This window comes from Lepisosteus oculatus, chromosome 4, assembly GCF_040954835.1.
Source record: "Lepisosteus oculatus isolate fLepOcu1 chromosome 4, fLepOcu1.hap2, whole genome shotgun sequence".
Lineage (NCBI taxonomy): Eukaryota > Metazoa > Chordata > Actinopteri > Semionotiformes > Lepisosteidae > Lepisosteus > Lepisosteus oculatus.
The window spans coordinates 60,816,642-60,835,968 of NC_090699.1; the positions used below are offsets into that span (position 1 = coordinate 60,816,642).

The 19,327-nt window shown below is 38.2% G+C and overlaps 1 protein-coding gene across 1 annotated transcript in view; it reads right to left on the reverse strand.

The window, feature by feature from the left end:
* plxna1a (plexin A1a) overlaps window positions 1–19,327 on the reverse strand; it is a 278,302-nt gene that overhangs the window by 240,079 nt on the left and 18,896 nt on the right. Inside the window, exon 2 of the mRNA XM_006631093.3 lies at window positions 8,486–9,791. Within this exon, the coding sequence (XP_006631156.2) occupies window positions 8,486–9,658 (1,173 nt within the window). The 5' untranslated portion in view covers window positions 9,659–9,791. The remainder of the gene's footprint in view (window positions 1–8,485; window positions 9,792–19,327) is intronic.

Below are 19,327 nucleotides of genomic sequence, written 5' to 3' on the forward strand. Positions count from 1 at the left end.
AAATGCAGGCAATGAACTGTGATAGTCTTTTATATAATGCAAAAGAAGCACAGTCCCTGCTCGGATTTTAAAACCTGGCACCAATATTTTCTGCGTTTTCACCTGCATTCAACCAAAACGCCATGCTTTGCTCCTCAGTTGCCAGCAGGAGAAGGAATATATCACTGTGTATAGGCAGTGTAGATGTTTGAATAGGTAAATTACCTTTTTAACATCATTACCTGTGATGTTAAAGTGTCTATTCCAGTATACCATAGGAAAGCCCCTGGATATTTTACATTTTGTACTTTTTCAAATTGTATGTTACTGAAAATGAGGACTGAAACAATGGATTTCCCATTAAATTTGAGTTTCCAAAATAGAAAAGAGGACAAAACACACTTAAAGTTAAATAAGCATTTTTCTTCCAACTACTGAAAGTGCAGGAGCACCAAGAGAAAAGTCAAAAATGGCCTTTTTGATGACGACTTCCCTTAACATCCTGCAATGGAAAGAATGCACAAGCTTTGGTCCATCTTTTTTCCATATAATGTACTGATTTCAGCTAAATAGAGAGGGGATTTTTTCCCTGACACACACAGGGGAGTCATGTATTATTAAAGCAATATCCCTGACTGTTATAATAAAGATTTAAAGCCTTTTTCAATGGTAACAGAAGTTCATGGGCACCAAATGGTTTGAAAACTGCTATAAATGCCATAATTGGCAGACTCTGAGCTTAAGAGTCCCCACTGAAGTATCTTCTTACATTACAAGCTGACCAAGACTTCAAAGGTGACTCATAAATCATGTCATCATCCACAGCCAATCAGAGTGCTGCATGTTCAAGACTTGTGATGATACCGAGCAAAGAGGTTTGTTTGAGGACCCACATCACTGTGCGGGTAGCAAAGGAATAAGTAGTTAATTCTGTGCTGAAAGTACAAAAACAACCATTACATTTCAGTTGTGAAATCTTCTTCAGGTAACAACTGTCATCTGAAGAAGGCTCTATAGCTGAAATGTTTTTTTCTTCTACATCTCAGCATTGAAACTAATCATGCCTTGTTGTCTCAGGTTTTAATGCCCCAGAGCTACAGCAAACCTCAGAATTAAACCACACGGTTCTCGCACAGAAGACCTAAAGTTCGTCACCCTGAAGTACTTTATCGAAGGAGACCTAAAGTACGTCACTACTGTTTAAATGCGGTAGTCAATGTACTGATATTTTTTTTTAAAAGGATGATTCAGTGCTAACAGACGCTTGCTTCAGCTGGAGATCACTAAGTCTCCACAAGCTTGATTTCTTGTGTGAAGATGCAACGGTAAAAGTAACATCTGACAGCCTCTTAATGGAAGTCTCCTGGAGACTTCATCACCTTGATCGCTAGGACTAAATGCACTGCGAAAAAACTGCAATTGCCAAAAAAAAATGTCCAAGATTTGTAATGTGAATACTGTGGTGTTTTTGTTCTTCCAAGGTGACCAACCGATCTACACAAGTAAGGCCTTCGATTAGGATAAAAAAAGCCTATTTCTAAGGGGATATATACCAAAACATCTGTATTCCGTGAGGCATAATGCCCAGAACTGAGTACACCCCACCCACTTTTTGACTAAAAAAAGTTAACAGAATCTTTCAAAGTTTGAATACAATCATAGGGACTTCTTATGTATAATGCAGTGCACACACAGAACAATTACTGAGCTGAAATAAAGGTGCGACTGCCTTCTGTCTTGATCCATCAGCCACTTCTTGCGTTTGTTAAAAAAAAACGACAAACCAAGGAGATGACAAATCAAGACAGTCGAGTAGAAAAGTTTGGAAAAGTTAAAAAAAAACCTGGTGTATTTAGGAGTTTGTAAGTATGTGCATCAAAATTCCAATTAGAAATGAGACATGGCAACAAATCTTCCAGCCAGGCAAAATTAGATAAAGTTACTTAAGAGAAATGCTTCCAATAAAATATAAAACCAATTTTGAAGACAACAGTCCAAACAGATATTATTGTATTTGTACTAAGGTATCATGAGAAAAACTGTTTCTAAGAAAAACACCTAAATGAAATACTTTAAGTTTACTTTAAGCCTTTAAATGGCAGGCACATCTAGGTTTACAAAAAGTTTGGACTAGCTCAGCCATTGGAGGCCTCAGTATGTGGAAATATGTCACAAAGCCTCTTCCTGATTAAAGCCTTCCTCCACCAGACATTCACTATCCAAAAACACATTATGAACAGATCCCCAGATTAAACCAAACAGCAAATTGCAGACTAAAACTAACAGCAGCCAATAATTCTCATTAGAAACAGCTACTACCATAATACATTTTGGGATGTATAATTGAAGATTTGAAGATCCACTTTCAAATTAAAATCAGTCTTCTATGACTAAAATCAAGGAGGTTTTGACACTCAACATTAGCAGGAAGGAACTATTTTAAATTTTTTGGCTGCGTTTCTTCCTCAGATTTGACAAGCTTTCTCTGTGGTTTCCACGTGTTGTTTGAGAACCCCAGGCACAGATTGCTATAGCTGCAGGTTCTCATTTGCATGACGTACAACTGTGCATGTCATTTTCTTTTCCTCTTTGCCATTGTTAGGCGAATCGGAAAGGATAAATCGTCAGACATGCAGCATTCTTTGCTTTGATGCGGCTCATTTGCTAGATTCACCCATTTCGTTTACACATAGAGCCATTTAAGTCATACATTACACTAGTTTGGCAGCTATGAAAACATCATTTACTTTTGCAACCTTCAAATGCAACTTGTTATTCTGACCTAGGTCAGGACAGTTTTGGGAACCGCATTTTGAATTTTTTAACTTAATGTTTAATTTACACCGTGCTTAGGACCCGCCTTTAGATACACACATCTACTGTAGAAAGTACAGAATACGACATATAACTAAAGCTTTTCTTGTTGAAAAATGCCACACTACAAATACACAAAAATAATCTGTAATCATTAATATGAACTTTAATGACTTTTTTTTTATCTTATCTGTACACTAACAATTACCACCCTACAAACCAGGCCTTGTAACAGCTCTGGCACCTGCCATGACATGATCTCAAAAGATCTGTAGCCGAGTGTGTTCTGTGTTTGGGGACATAGAAATCCTAGCAAACACTTTACCAAATACTCCACACAATAAAGTCTAACAAGAGGCTAACACACAAAACATGTGTGTTTGGACAATTGCACTACATAGAAACACAGGCAATATTATACCTTTACCAAGAGCCAAAAAGCAATTAACAAACTGAATTGATATTGACAATTACTATAATTTTCGCATATATATTTTCAGAAAAAAAAGAAAAGATTAAGGATCCATCAGTTACTAAAAATACCTGGTTTAGTGAAAATCAAAATTGCAAGATTCTTTGTAACATTGTAGCACTTAACATTGACATATATTATCCTATGGCATCCTTCTACATTTATTCAGTTTACCCCCAATTTACACCTTCCTTTAATGAACTGTTAACAGTTATAATTGCATTGTCTATACAGCAATTCTGATCCCAAAAGATCCCAAAATGCAGCCAGGATTTGCTTTGACTTTGAAAGCACAGTGAAACCGCAGGATGAGTATAGCCAATACGTGCACGCAGTGCCCTGCAGACAATCACAAACATTTATTTTTCAGCCTAAAGATTGAGTTCAACAGATCAAGGGCTCGCGCTCCAGTCGCCAAGCTGCAAGAGTTGTTCGTGCTATGCAGCCCTCTTATTTGGCAGCAAACCAAGTCAATTGCCCATTGTGGTCTTTCACTATAGTGCAGACCTCTTGATTAGCTTGCCGGTTAAGACAACACAATAGAAGCCTTCTATTTAACACTCCACCCCAACCACATAGAGAACCATCTTCATTAAGAGTTGCTCAAATTAAGTCCAAAGGAGCAAAAATAAGCTTAAAGTTCAGCAAGACGTTGGTTTAAATGCCTCTTAGTGTGCACAGAAAATTAAAGATCAAATTCATAAACATAAATCAAGACCATTTTATATAGCCATAAACAAATTTTCTCCTCAGTACTATAAAAACACCTCCTACCATCTGCTTTTTATTCCCCATTTTTAAAACTCATTTCACAGTCTTTACTGTGCAGATTAAATTCCTGTGTGGTGGCTAGTGACTAAGACCGTCTGTCTGAGTGTCCTATTAGGACCTCTGAAAAAGAAGGCAAACCAAATTACTGATTGTTTCTGGATGGTTTGAGAGAATGCAAACAAATATGAAAGAGATCAATCCAAGATCCAAGGCTTTATCTGGTGGGAAAAGTGCCCCTTTAAGAAAATTATCATATTGGCCCAAATGCCAATTTAAGCTCTGTTGGCTTTTCAAAAAAGAGAAATCATTTTTCAAGTAATATAAAAACATCTACAGCAAATATAAGCATCTAATCAGATACTTAAGTCTACCGTAAGAACTGTTCGCTAAGAGGGTAAAATATTAAGTAGCTAACAAGGTCAGTAAGGAACAGGGAAAATTGCTTCAGTGAAGCCAATAAAAACTACACCTCCCACAATCCCTCTCAATCACGACACCAAAATAGAGGCACAAGGTCTGGGGATTTAGATTGTAGCCATCTCGGGGATGGATATTTTGTAATTACACACTCATCTTTGTTAACAAGCATCTCACTCCTGGTTTAAAATATATATAGAAAACATACTAATAAAATAAAAAAGTAATAAAATATATTACAAGACAAACTTAAAGATTAGGCTGTATTTAAATGTTATTTTTCTAAAAAAAATGGCTTTCTATTCAGGGCAATCCAGTATTTAAAGGATAAGGGTCCCTCTGTGCAGCACACAAGCCTAATAAACTAAACCTAGCAAAGTAATTTCATTCCATGGTTAACAATAAATTTTAAAATCCAAATTAATATTAGTAATTACCATCCTTCAATGACTTCACTTATTTCCCTTGCATAAAATAAAAATGTGATTTACATCTGTATAAGCTGCTTCTGTATAATCCTGTTCTAAAATATGTAAAGAGATCTATACAGTGGTGGCACATATTACTATCAATAGGGGGGACAAAATGAGAAAATAACCCACACAAAAAACAAACAAATTGTAGGAACCTCATTGCAAATACTTCTTTAAAAAGCAAATAAAAAAGGTGCCAAAAATGTTTTCGGGTCTATCACTGGCCTGCAGGATGCTTCCTTTTGAGTAGAGTTTGGAATAGTCAAATCATAAGGGACAGGAGGAAAGAACGCAAATGTGCTCGTGCATGAAAGGTCAGATAAGGTGCTGTACCAATTCCTCAACATGTATTCCACGGGGGGCTCTGTAAACAGGTCAGAAATTATAAGCAGCTGTCCATTATGCAATTAGAGCACTTAAGAATTACTAGCTATCTATAAAGAATAAAGCAACAGGTCAGATGACATACACTTCCAAAGATGAGTGCATCTGAGGCAATGCCATGTGAGTACTTGATCAGTGTAATTCAACTCTGCAACTTGGTTCCTCTGGCTCAAACACTCAGAGGCGTTCTCCATCAAAGAGGATAGGCGGACAAAGCCCTGAGCCCATTTATTAATCATGCAGTTGGTCTACAGCAGCATCTCGCATGCTGTACCACATCTACGAGTCTGTATGCATTTCCAACACAAGAGCCTGGGAAATTTCCCCTGGGATCACAGCAGAAAAGACAGCATCAAGATAATATAAATTAATTAGCATGGAGGGGGCAGAGTAAACCGAGTGACACTCGGCAAATCCAGGGGACTTGCTAATGATGTACCATCTGAATAAATGTGAAGGCTAAATCCGGGACAGATAACAGCGTTAACAGCCAGTCTACACCTCCTCCAGCTCATGAAATCCCAGGCCTTCAGGGAGGATAAAAAGATATGGGGACGCATAGCGTTACAAGGCCTAGGCTGCCAGAAACCATCAGGTAAAGACAGCACTTGAGCAAGGGTGGCACTGTTTTTTACATTTCTGACAGCCTGGGCTGAAAAACACATTGCAAACATATATACTGTACATGTACACAGCACTCCACTCTCAAAGGAGCTACTGCTACTATCCGTAATCATGGGGCCCTTTCATACCTGGTTTGTCTGCCATCATCCGATTCCGAGTTTACCTGAAAAACGAAGACGCACATTGCCACCTTCCAAACCCCCGAGTGGTTTCACACCGTAAAATTTCAATTGAACTGCAGTTCAAACCCCAGATATGTCAAGTTTGCTCTGTTGGGACCTTCACAGGTGTAATTGCCCCGGGATGCACTTGCTTTCACAGAAAAGAAATGTGTTCAACACAGCGAACATTGTAGATCATAAAGGCGTTTGTCCATTTCAGACTGGAGGGCCATGGATCGCACTTTAACATCAAAACTCCTGGCTCAGTTTCCTCTATTGTCCAAAAATGGTGGCATCTCTAATTTCCCCATATGTGTGTATGCAATTTGTATTGGACAGGCCAGAATGTCTTAAACAGTCGGATATCATCCTCTCTTCTACCATTACACATTTCTGCACCTCAATGTCAAACTCTTCAGAGCTCGGATATCAAACTGTTGGACGGGTTTATTTTTGAGAATCTTCACGTTATTATGGGCATGTTATTAGTGTGCACCACAAACTCTTTCCTGAAAGAAAAAGATGTCTTAAGGAAAGACCAGGCCTCATTCGGTTTGGTTTCTTTCACTTGAGAAAGTGTGATAGATAAGTTTATTTCCCAAGTGCAATGATTCAAAACAAATATTTGACATTTCACTATCAAAACTAACCACACTGTCAACTGAACTCCGATCAATTCTGCTCTCCAAAGGAACTGGGTAAAAAAGTCCCCCAGGGTACAGACACTAATAAGGGTAACTCTACGACTCTAATTTATTCTTTAACACAGAGCTGTACAGAATAGTAAACATTTAATCTCTTACTTACAAAAAAGTACATATTCATGATGTCTCGTTGAATTTAAAAGAAGAGGCTTAAAGTAGGTAAATATTTACACTGCCTTTCTATATAAACTGTGAAGATAATTCACCACCAGGAATATGTAACCAAAGGGATTTGCCAGAATTAGAAAATCGCACACAGCTTTTCCAAGTCATGATCTTAACCCTTTATCTTTCCTACGTTTATTCCAACTAAGTTAAAATTACTGACCCTTAATTTAACCAATGACTTAATGTTTTTTGTGGTATTTACTTTAAGAAAATATATTTGCATTATTTCTGAGAAACACATCAGACAAATATCTACTTCAGCTTTAAAACTGTTGCCCACCCATAGATTTCTAACCAACATCAATTATGCACAGAAACAGGTGGGAATGGCACTATGTCAAACACACCCTTAATTTATGGATGTATAGGCTCATTGGCTAAATTCCACTTGGTCATTCAAACAACCCTAAATGAGAGACATTCTGAAACTCAACATCTGGCATAGAATTCATGCTAATTTGTAACCCTGTTCTGTTCTATTTAAGACCTGAAACTTAAACAAATACTACAATTGAAGGTTTAATAAGATTAAGAAAGACACAGCAGTACTCCAGAAGAAAGACTTTGTTTCATGAGTGTGATCTGCACAAATCAGTGTTGCAGCAAGGCTGCAAACGAAAATGTGGTATTTCACAAAGACATAACAGTCTTTTCAGGGGCTGTGAGATCACAGGTTTTAAACTGAAATCTGTGACTATTTGGAAGCAGACACAAATGCCTTTTTTTAATTGCAAGTCTGGAGTAAGCGGAGAGGAAACAGAGAAGGCTGGTTTAATGTGTCCCACTGTTCATTTACACTCTGCAGGCGATGGGGCCCATTTGCTGCTACATCCCAAAGAACTACAGTAAAACAAATCAGGGCTCAAGTCACTTTTAAATCTGACCTGAAATATTTAAAAATTCTTGTTTGTGAAAGTGTGTGATTTGTTTTTTTCTTTGAGTTTACTGCAGTTGAAGGCGCCAAAATATAGGTTTATTTACAATGTCACCAATTTTTCTTGTGCATCTTCGGTATGGTAGAAATATTATTTGGCAGAAGGGAAAGGGTGTTGAGGATTGATCAAATCCCTTGTAAGAGCAAAGTACTTGTGTGTGTACACAAGTAAACCTAAGGCATGAAACAAGATGAAGTACAGGTACATCACTTTCTACAGGTACAGGTGTTAATTGAATTATGTTTTCAAGTGGTGGATGACTGCCGCAGCATAACTAAGGCAACCATATCAAGATGCTTAACTAAAATACCTCGTGCTTTGTGTGACCATATTGCACACTAACAAATTCCCTAGATAAAAAGGAGGAAGGTGTTACTTGGGTTTTCTCAATTATGTAGTATTCTGGAGATACTGGGGCTGTTGATGGTTGCCAAATGCCCACCTAGCAAGCAGATCACAGCCACCTCACAGACACATAAAATTATTCCCAAGGCTGTGATACACTGACGTCCAAAGGAAAAAAAGTTCTCCTGGAACAACTGATCCGAAAGAAATTAGGACTTTGAATGTCCAAACAACTTACCGAGTTGATACAGGCTAGTTCCTTGTTCAGCAGCCACGGTAGGGATAGTTTGCCTTCTCCTTTGTAGCAGGACTGAATCCTTTCTTTGATTTTCTCCTTGATCTTGCGCAGAGTGAAGAGGCACAGGGCTGACTCCTTGGGTGGCTTGGCTCGGTTCTTCTGACCTTGAGAGAAAACAGTGAAAAGGATGTCCTCCTTCTCCGAGATGCCCAGAGACCTGGCCAGATGCTTGCCAGGCCGACTGAGGTAGGCGTCCTGTATGAGGCGGTACTCCACACCATCCTTGGTGCAGCCAATGGGGAACTCCACGTAGGAGTAGAACTTGGGGTCATCCACACAGAGGCGCACGATCTTGGAGGTGAAGAACTGCTCCCCACTGGCATCCGGAGATGTCAGCTGGGTGTCAAGCTGGAGAGTGAGATAATACACGAACTGCTCACTGCTGAAGCTGTAGATGTAGTAGATGTCAAAAGCTGGGAACTTGGAGAGAGTGTCAGAAGGGATCTTCAGCTGGGAGGAGACAAACTCATCCTGATAGACAAAGCTAAACATGTCAGCGTTCTCCTCGTTGACCATCAGTTTGCGACTGGAGAGGGTGGGGAAGTATTCTGACTTGCCATCAATAGGTGTGCCAATAAAGAGCTTTGTGTTGTGCCCATTGAAGCCTTCAATGATAACCCCGGACATGGTCCCCGACTCGTTGACGCTGGACAGGTAATGCTCCTTCCGGTGGTGGGGTTCCCCGAGTTTGAAGAGGTCATCCAACCGCAAAAACTGACATATCCCCTGAGAGGCACTGCCACAGGCAATCAGTCGGTTCTGCATGTAGTCGATCAACAAGAGCTTGTTGACGTTATTGGTGAGCACCAGGCCATGTGGACAGGACTGGACACTAGGAGGAGGGTAGCATTTCTCATTATCTTCCACAGGACCTGTCATGTGATTCCGCAACAGAGTGAGGTTGTTCGAGAGCTTGTAAATCCAGTTAACGGCTCCCACATAGACTTCCCCAGTTTTATTGTGGATCACCAAGTGCGTCAGACCCATTTCCTTCGGGGAGAAAGTTTTAAAAGGTTTAGGGGTCCCTTTGGCTACCACCGAGGTTGTTACCACCAAAATCAAAAGAATGCACAGGTACAAAAAGGGGCAAGAATGTCTGTAAAGGGGCCTCATGTTTGCTTTGCTCCAGATGGTAAATTCTGGATTTTTATTTAGGGATGAAAAAACAGCTATTGATCCAACGTCCTTTTCTCTTTGTTTGGATCTGTCATCTATAGCATCATCTGCAGTGGCAAAGTGAAGAACCCTGCAAGGGAAAAAACACATTATGAAACATGATGGAACATTTCATATTGATTATGCATTGTCAGTTTTAAAAGCTTGGGATATTGTGCCAAACACAGAAGAGAGAAAAAAAATGACCACAAGCCTAAGGGGAAATACTTAATAGCATTTAATTTAGAGGCTGGATATCAAGGACAACAGGCAGATCTTGCTCAGATAATCAAACTGGAAAATATGCAAAAAAATGCATGCCCTTAAAATTTAAAAATAACTAAGGTGATTCTACAGATTAACCATCAATGGAGCCTAATAAGCAGTTTTACATACAACTACTGCAGAGTATTATACTATTTAGACTATTTAGACAAGTGAATAAAGAGTAGTCTACTATGTAACTAATATATTACTATGTAATATATTCTCTCAGTCTCTTTAAGTTTTAGGATTAACTATTTTAAAGCGTAAAGGGTAATAGGCTCAATTCTTTAAATTGATTTGTTTCTAGTTACTCTGAATTAGTGTTTTCCAAGTGTTGTGCATTTTTCACAATATAGTATTTCAGCAATCTGCCAAGGCCCAAGCATTCTAAAACCCCAATGATTAAATCGGCTCTCGGTGACATTAGCGTTTTGTACACTGTGGTTCCGCCGCATCAATTATGTTTACAAAAATAAATCAATGAATGAATCCTGGTTTTAAGAATAATGAGAAAGGAAACATTTCATTTGAGTTCCCAAAGACAAAACAAAAACAGGCTACTACGCCACCCAGTTCTCAAGGAGCAATTTCTCTCTTTTTTTTTTCATTTCTGTCTGAGTAAAGCCCTCCATTTGAGCAAAAGCAAGTCTCTTGTCTCCAGAAGCCATAATTATCTGGTATATTAACTCAGTGTTTTCCATCAGAATAGAACAAAACATTTATTGTCTGAGCTGACATTTGTTGCAACACAATTCTCAGTGTGACAGTATTTCTTCTTTTTAGCTGCCGTTATCCCTAATTTGTCCCTTATTGGAAAGCCAATTCTTTTAAAAAAGAAATTAAATCACTTTAAAAAAATTACTTAATTCCTTCACAATAAGCTGTTGAATTAAACTGAAGCTCATACGGGATCATTTTCTCAAAAGCCGAAGAAAAAAACAAGGAATTACAGACAAAAAAATTAAAAGATTAATACAGTTCAAGAAATCCTTTACACGTCTTAAAATGTAGGAGGGCCTGTGTCTATTTAACAGAACTTTTTCCTCGATTTAGAATAAAAAAACGATATACCAAGCTGATTAGGAACAGTGAAGTGTGCGTTTTTCCCCCATTATATTCACAACTACAAACTCCAGGACTGTACAGTGGGGAGAATAAGCACGTGTACGAAGACTCCTTCACTCTCCCCACCTTTGAGCCACTTGCTGTTTAACAGATCAAACGCCTATACCAGAGGTTTAGCACTGCCTAGAGGTGAGGTTCCTCTCTCACCAACAACACAGCATACCTGCAAGAGCCAGGAGCAGGCCGGGACTTCAGCAGTAAAGTCCAACCTGCAGTTCAACCTGCACTTGGGCGCCTAAGCTCTTGTTTACCAGGGTTTTTTGAAGGTCTCCAAAAGCAGATGTGACCACTATAATCTATTTTTTCAGCAAATTGTCAACAACACGATTCCGTATCTTCAACAGGGACTTTCATTTTACACAACCCCCATCTCTTTAGCTTTTTAGGAACAAGTAAGAGGTTTATTCCATGCAGAAAAGAGAAGAAAGAAAACACAACATTTCGGCCGTGGAGCCTTCTTCAGGTGTGAGAAAGACAGAGCAGTAAGCAAAGGTAATGTAGCGTAGGAGAACAAAAGCTGGGAGAGAGGAGGGGCCAGAGGTGGGAGCAGGGGACGTTTTTTTTCTTCTCTTTCCAGCATGGAATAAACCTATTACTTGTTTCTTTGCAGCCTACGCATGCTGACACAGCTACTCACCTGCACCATTTAGATTTTTGTTTTACTGCTTTTCCAAGGGTTCCTCCTTGCATATATGTTTTTTTAGTCTCTAATTTGTTTTAAACAATATGCAAAATACAACTGGAAAAACTCTTCAACGGTGAACCTGTTTCATCGGATGTTAGATATAAAGAAAATGCCAATCAACTCTCAAAAATCTTTTTCAATTCATTTTCAAGAGCGCCTGAGAGAAAGCCAATGCTAAGACATGTTAGATGGATAAATATAACCTTGGATTAAATTAAAGTAATTAGCTATCAGATTGAATTGCAGGGAGTCAAACTATAGATAAACATCATTAATTGTTCATCTAAATAGAAACTGCCCTTTAATATTAATGCTTTCAAGAAAAATCTGATCCAAAGCTTTGAAAATATGGACAATGTGCTTTACCAATTAAAACTAGGCCAAAATGCATTACTAATATCTGTCATCACAATTCATGCACACAGTTCCAGAAATCCCCCATACAACAAAAAAAGGATATGCAATTTGCTGATAAAACGTAAGAGGATCTTAAATGACTTCTAAAAGTCCGTCTGCATTGTAAGTCATAATGAGGACCAGAAATATTATTTAAAGTAGGAGTTTTACAAAAAATAAGATATGAGCACAGATACTACAGAAAGTGCTGTCTGAAAGCTTCAACATCAGAATTTGTTTTTACTCAAGTCAGCTACTTTCAATTCCACAAAAACGGTGCCAAAAGACACAGAGCGAGTAGAACTGGCTGCACCTGTGCGAGCTGCAGGAATGCTGTTTGGCTCTCAGACCATAGCTCTGCTTTCAGTTGGAGCCAAAAACATTGAAAGCAAAGTCACAGGTTTCCAGACAGCATCGCTAAACCTGTCTTCTCATATAATAGCTCGAATGCTACAGCAGTGCAGTGATTTATTGCTTGTGGCATATCAATTACAGTACTCCCACAAAAAAGCAACTTGTACTTAAGCAAATTTATATACACTGCATTTTTAACATGTAGGTCACATCTGAGCTGTGTGGCTTTACCCTGTAGTATTCAGCAGTAGGGGCTATCTCTCTATATAACAAGTGAAATGTTTTGTTGTGTGACTTCATCATCACCTCAGTTTTACCTATTAACTAGGAAGTTAAACCAAAGAAGATCTTTTTCTTGAGGGATATTCCTTCAACAACTTAGTCTTTGATTTTTGTTTTAATGAAGAATAATGAGAAATTACAGATAGATCCAATACCAGATTTGTGCCTAACAAGTATTACGTTTTAGAAAATAAATGCCTTCAAATTCACTTCACTGTATGTGACACAATGCAAGAAATTCCTACTAAGCACTAACCTTGTAAGATCTACCCAAAACAAGCACAGCTTTCTACAGACAGCTGTGAAAACAAACTTGATTAAAAGGATCAGGCAGTGATCTCTTGAACCATCCTGTTCTACACATTTACTATTCAGTGGTGTTCAGAAGTAGTTAAATCAAAAAAAAATGACTGAAGTATTTTAAAGCAATTTTTGGAATGTAGTCATTGACAGAAAGTGACTGCTATTATATTTAGTTGTCAGTATATTTCAAGGTTGAATGCTATTTTGATTCAATTTTTATGACATATAAATAGCTCTAATATTTCATTTGCAGTGTTATTGCTTTATGGTGCCCGTTTTTATAGGCCACAACAATACAGGAGAGCAATGAACAGCTGAACTGCTCCTGCTGAAAATGCATGTTTAGGCAGAGAACAAAAAAATAAGCTATAAATTTAGGCAACAGAAAAAAGAAAAGGATTTCTGTAAATGCTCAACAAAAATGGCTTGTAGTTTTGAATTCTTTATTAGAAGACAACACTGAATAAATGCATACATAAATAAAAGAGGATGATGTTTACATTCAGCATTCTGTTATGTATGTAAGTGCATAGAGCACTAAATAAATATGCGTTGGCTGACAAATAATTAACCACATTCTTTTAGATGAACCTATATTGCAATTTAAGAGAAGATTTATAGATAGTTAAAACTGTTAGTATCTGCAGCATGATGCAAATATGCTTTAACCTACAATTAAAAATCCATTCATTTTAAAAGCAGTAGGCGCTCATCTACATAAACCACTGCATTGGCAGCATATTTGAAAAAACTTAACTTAAAACTGTGTGTCACAGTTTCACTTCTCCAGTGGGAAGAAGACAAGGCAACAGTTAATGCTCCTTAATCATCATGAAGTACGATGCTTGACCCCCCCACACACACACACTCACGAATGAAGGCAGAGATTCCTGGACTAAGCTTTAGCCTGTACTTACAGCACATAGTCTTTTTACACTTCTGTTTTCTGCCGCAGAGCAGACAGGATAATCTTGCAACCATAAGAAGGTCCCAGACTGAAACAGTTCTGCTGCATGTAAGAGCAACAGACGAGGGTCGAAACGCGCTGAAAAATCAGTCACCCAGCCTGCTTTTTCACACTGCTCTGCACACAGTTCTGTACTATGTTTCTACCTAGTTTTAAAGGGCAACAGATTAACATTTAGCAGGCAGAACATTACAGAGCAGGTGCACAATCTCAACACATCCACGACAGCTGGTACAGGGAGGATTGGAGGCGATTACTAAATGAGCTCTACCCCCATCAGCAGTGATGTCAGACCCTAAGCATTCCTTCCAGCACTACACTACAGGGTGTGTTCCACATGTGTGAGGAGGCCCCAACCGTTTGAAGTGTGAACTTGACAGAGAAAGTCGAACTCAAAGCCTTTAGGCCTCAAAACACAAATACCAAAACCCAAAACCACCAAAAGGGTATTTCTGGAATTCTGAATTAGATGGGCAGAGCCTCGCGATTCAATTCCAGCCCGGGACATCTGGAAAGTTTGGTGTACCGGGAGAAAACCCACTCGGACACAGGGAGAACAAGCAGTTTCCTCTCAACTCGCAAAGACAAACTGGCTAGGTCAGTTCGGGGGTGTGTTACTCCTGCCTTTCTGGATTGGCTCCAGTTAACACATCCCTTAACAGGAATAGGCAGCTTTTTGGTAGTGGATAGTTGGAATACTAGGGTCACTGAAACCTGGGTTCAAGGATTTGATTTCTGAAATGATAAATTAACATTGCAGAATATTTTTTCTTCCATTAAGCAAGATTATTGGAAAAAAAAACTTTTTACATTATTATTATACATTATTTGTATTCAATCTGTTCCTAAAAACGTGCGTATGTGTGTGGACGATTATGTCGTTACCTTCTTTGCCTTCCCATAGTATTGCACATTCAACAATTAGGAAGACAGCCACAGTTAATAGTCATAACTCCATTAATAAACTTAATGGAAATAAAAAAAATCAATGGGGTTCCCTTCATTACAAAATAAACCATCGCTATGAAATACTTTGCATTTAAAAACAAATGCAATACATTTACACACTCAATGCATTGTGTAACTGTGCAAATTATTAAAATAATTATTTAAAAGTCCACATTGTAAATAACATTTTGTGTGGCTATAAGACAAAAAAAGGTTCACAGTTTTAGCAGCAATGGCATCATTTATGCCATTTCTTTCCATCGCTGTGAATACAGCATGAGAAGACTGACCTCTTAGCGCTCAAGGTTTCTTAACTATGACATTTGGTGACAATTTTCACAATTGTGCTCCTCATTGAAATGTTCCTCACGCACAGATAAAGTCCTGTGTGATTTAGTCCTAATCTCTAACTGACCCTGGGCATCCATTTCTTAGTAAAATCCTCAGCGCGGCCAGGTTTAATGAAAACCCAGACAGCCATCCAAGACACCATCCAGAAATAGACACAAACAGCCAATTTCCCGAAGAGGGGGACTGTCATTAGCATTCCTTAGGCACAAAGCACGTATTATCCTTAATTAGGGCATTTCAAAATAAAAACTAGATTTCATCCAAAGTAATTATAACCTACTGTTTGTTTCCGCTTCCAAAGCGCAAGAGGAAAAAGAGACCCATCTGCACAGCTGCTCCAGATCACTCAGGTGGGATGCTATGCTTTTCTGACAAGGAATGAGAGGGTCCTAAGTTCCACTGGGGCTCTATCAAAAACCATGACTGAAACACCTGCCTCACCCCTCTGTTCAGAATAAGCACGGACAGCTTCAGGGAAATTTCTGCTCCACAGATATCACTAGCAATACATACTCACGCTTGATAAATGCTAACAGGGAACGGCTAACAAATTTACTAATCTACACCCGACATTATTTGATTATAATATTGATATAAATTGAGTGGCAATTCAAGATGCTTTTTTCAGCTGGGAGATGCAAAGGATTTAGTGCTAAGTGATGCAAGAGAGAACAGAAAATAAAGTTTTCAAGCAGCCCTGACCACTATGCAAAACTGGACAATTATCGTGACAGAGTTTATTAACCTTTGGGCTCAGGATGTACATTGGACCACTGCTACTACCATGAAATACCTGAGGAACTGATTTTAAGAAGCAGAATCCCATTCAGTTCATTTTAGCAGAGTATTTCCACATGTAGTGACTAAGACCACTCACATAACTTGTGAAGATCAATCAGAAACAGTCGGATCAATCAGAAAACAAAGTTAACCAACACTGTTTCACAAAATAAAGAAGTAAAAACAACCCCAAATTCAGGTTGTGGCTTAGTATAGTAACGTTAATTTTAAATCAAGTTTTCACTTTTATCAGAAGTGAATTTTAAGCCTCAAACCGATTAATTGTGGAAAGCTTGCTAGGTTTTCCAAAAGAACATGTAATAAAACAGATCCAAAGAGCTAAGTTGTTCTTTTAAAACTTGAACAATACTTTCCATTTTTTTCTTTGGTGTTACTTATTCAAACTGAGATCAGATGTGTTATTTTTGCCATGTGGGTCCAAAGGCCTTGACAAAAACCACAGATTCTGAACATGTCTCCTGTTTTGCCCAAATGGAAAAAAGGGTGAAAAACATGAAAGATATGGCTTGCTTTGATTTGCAAAGCTGAGATTAAGTTACATCATAACTGCTAGGCCCTTATTCATAACGCATGGCCACACCTCCTTAAGAGAAAAACCTCAATCAAAATGTAGATGGACTTTAACGAAGAGTAGATGGACTTTAACGAAGAGTTTTGTCAAACGGCTTCTTGGAGCTAGAAAAATGTTTAGACAATGCATATTCAAAGTGGGAGTGAAATAGGTTAGTTAAAAACAGGCGTTCACTCATCTGACTAACATCAACCCCCTATACAAGTCAGTAACATATAGCAATACTGAAAACAAGCTTGTAAGAAATGACTACATATTTTAACTTCACTACATGCAAGTTAGACAAAAACAAGAAGAATGATAAAGGCAATTAACCATCACATAGTCTAAAACATCAGAAAAAGTTTAACATATAGTGGTATCATTCTTTATACAATGCAACAAGGTTTGTTATAACAAAGAAAAATGCAAGTAGGCATTCAGTATTTTATTCCATAAATAAAAAAACTTGACAACCGTCACTACTGAATCACAAAATCAGCCCTCCAAAAAAAATTCTAAAGGCAAAATGCTGATAATTGAATCCCCTTGTTTTAAAGTCATCTGATGTTTCTCCATATGGTTTTTGGCCATATCCAGTTCTGGTGGTCTTACACTTTTTGTGACTGTGACACTGCATCAAAAGAATGAATATATTTGAAGACAACTATAAGAGTATGGTCATGTAATTAAAAAACAACAGATAACAGCTATTGGTAATACATCTGGTGCCAGTACCAGCAATATTTTAAATTCCTGTGATTTACATCAACAAAGAACTAGTCTCAGACTAAGAATTTAGATATTCATTAAGCAGTCACCTAAAACTACAATTTCTTCATTTTAAGTGGTGCCTCTTAACATTTTTAAGCAACAATCTCCACCCAAAACTAAAAATATTTTAAAGTAATATAATTAAGTCAGACAAAACACTGATTATCTCATCCCTTAATCTCTGTAACAGATCTTTTCTTCCGATAAAAAGCTAATGTTCCCCGACTCATATTCCCCATAACAATACCATACATTTCCGTGTGGAATTTGAATCGATTTCCACATTTAAAAGAAAAGGGCAGTCTCAATTCTCTGCCTTGTTCTGTGATTTTCATACTTCAACTCCTCCAGTATACTTACATAGATGAGCTTAAATGCTGCATACTTAACACTTTAGCCATTTAAAATCAGCTTCAATTATCTATGGCAAATACCAAATGGAAATGAAGCATTTTTTAATTTTATCATAACCGTGTAAGTGTAAAGCATTCTTGAATAGCATCATTAGAAATTATCTTTATATTCATGAAATATCAAATTACTTTGACCATCAGGTTTAATTTTTTTTACCACTTTAAGCAATAATGGACAATATAGACATACATTAACTGACAGAAATCAACATAAAGCTGTAAGGTGGGGGAGACGGAGGTCTAGGTAGACCTTCATCACTGGTCAGTAAATTAGTTTAAAACATTCTTAACTACAGAGAAATGCAAATGAGTAAAGTTGAGGGTTCGTTATTTTGTCAAATGCACCTAAATTTGAGCTTCTCAGTCTTTGCAGGCCTGTGTATTATACCATCCTCCAGCATCACTGGGGTATCTTGACAGAACATAAAAGGGATGTGGAGCGCTGAGCTACAGTTAAGATCTGAAGCCTTTAAAAAGCATGGATAGACCATGAATCTCGCTGACAGTCTTCACATTAGGGTGGATGCTATTTAGATTTATCATGCCCTCTCACACAAGCGCGGGTCACTCCTGCTCTGTAATATAGATCCACAAATGTCCACAAGTTTAAAATGGTGGGAAAACAAATCTGTTTGCAGGCATATTAGTGAAACTGAAATATCCTAAAATCTTGCTTCCTCCTTTTTAGTACTTGTCAGCACACATTCCCAATGTAGAACGTCACACACACGCACATCAGGGAGTGCTCAATTTTTTTAGTGCCTCCAGGTGCCCATCTTAGCAAAGGGAACCTCTCTCAAATCTTCAAGACTGAACAGATTTCTCTGTGATGTGTAATTTTTCATCAAAAGGGACCGGGTGAGCACAATTAATAAACGCAGAGCCAGTAACATGTTGGACACCACCCAGGAAGAGAAAAATCGTAATTGTGCTGATGATGCATTGAATCCAGCCACGTCTGAACGCCCACCACACCAACTTAATATTTGTCGTGCTGCTTTGGGCTATCAGTTGTTTTTACTTTATTTCAAATACAAGTTTATTTGATTTTGAAACAGCTCCTGAAACAAAGGACTGGCAGGCTCTGTGGGTTTCTTATGTCTTTCTGATCCATTCCGTCACCTGCTAAAATCATGGTCTAGAAAGTAATTACAACTATACATCCGTCCATTTTCTAACTGCTTTATCCAATACAGGGTCACAAGGGAACAGGAGCCTATCCCAGCAGGCAACAAGCGCAAGGCAGAACACACCCAGGACAGGATGCCAGTCCATCACAGGTAATTACAACCAATTAAGCACATTTTAAGCAAATAAGTCAGGCTGGGAAAAAAAACAAAGCTCTTCATTACCACATTTTTGGAACCCCCTTATCAACAGGCACAGCATGACCACGGATAAATGTGTAGGC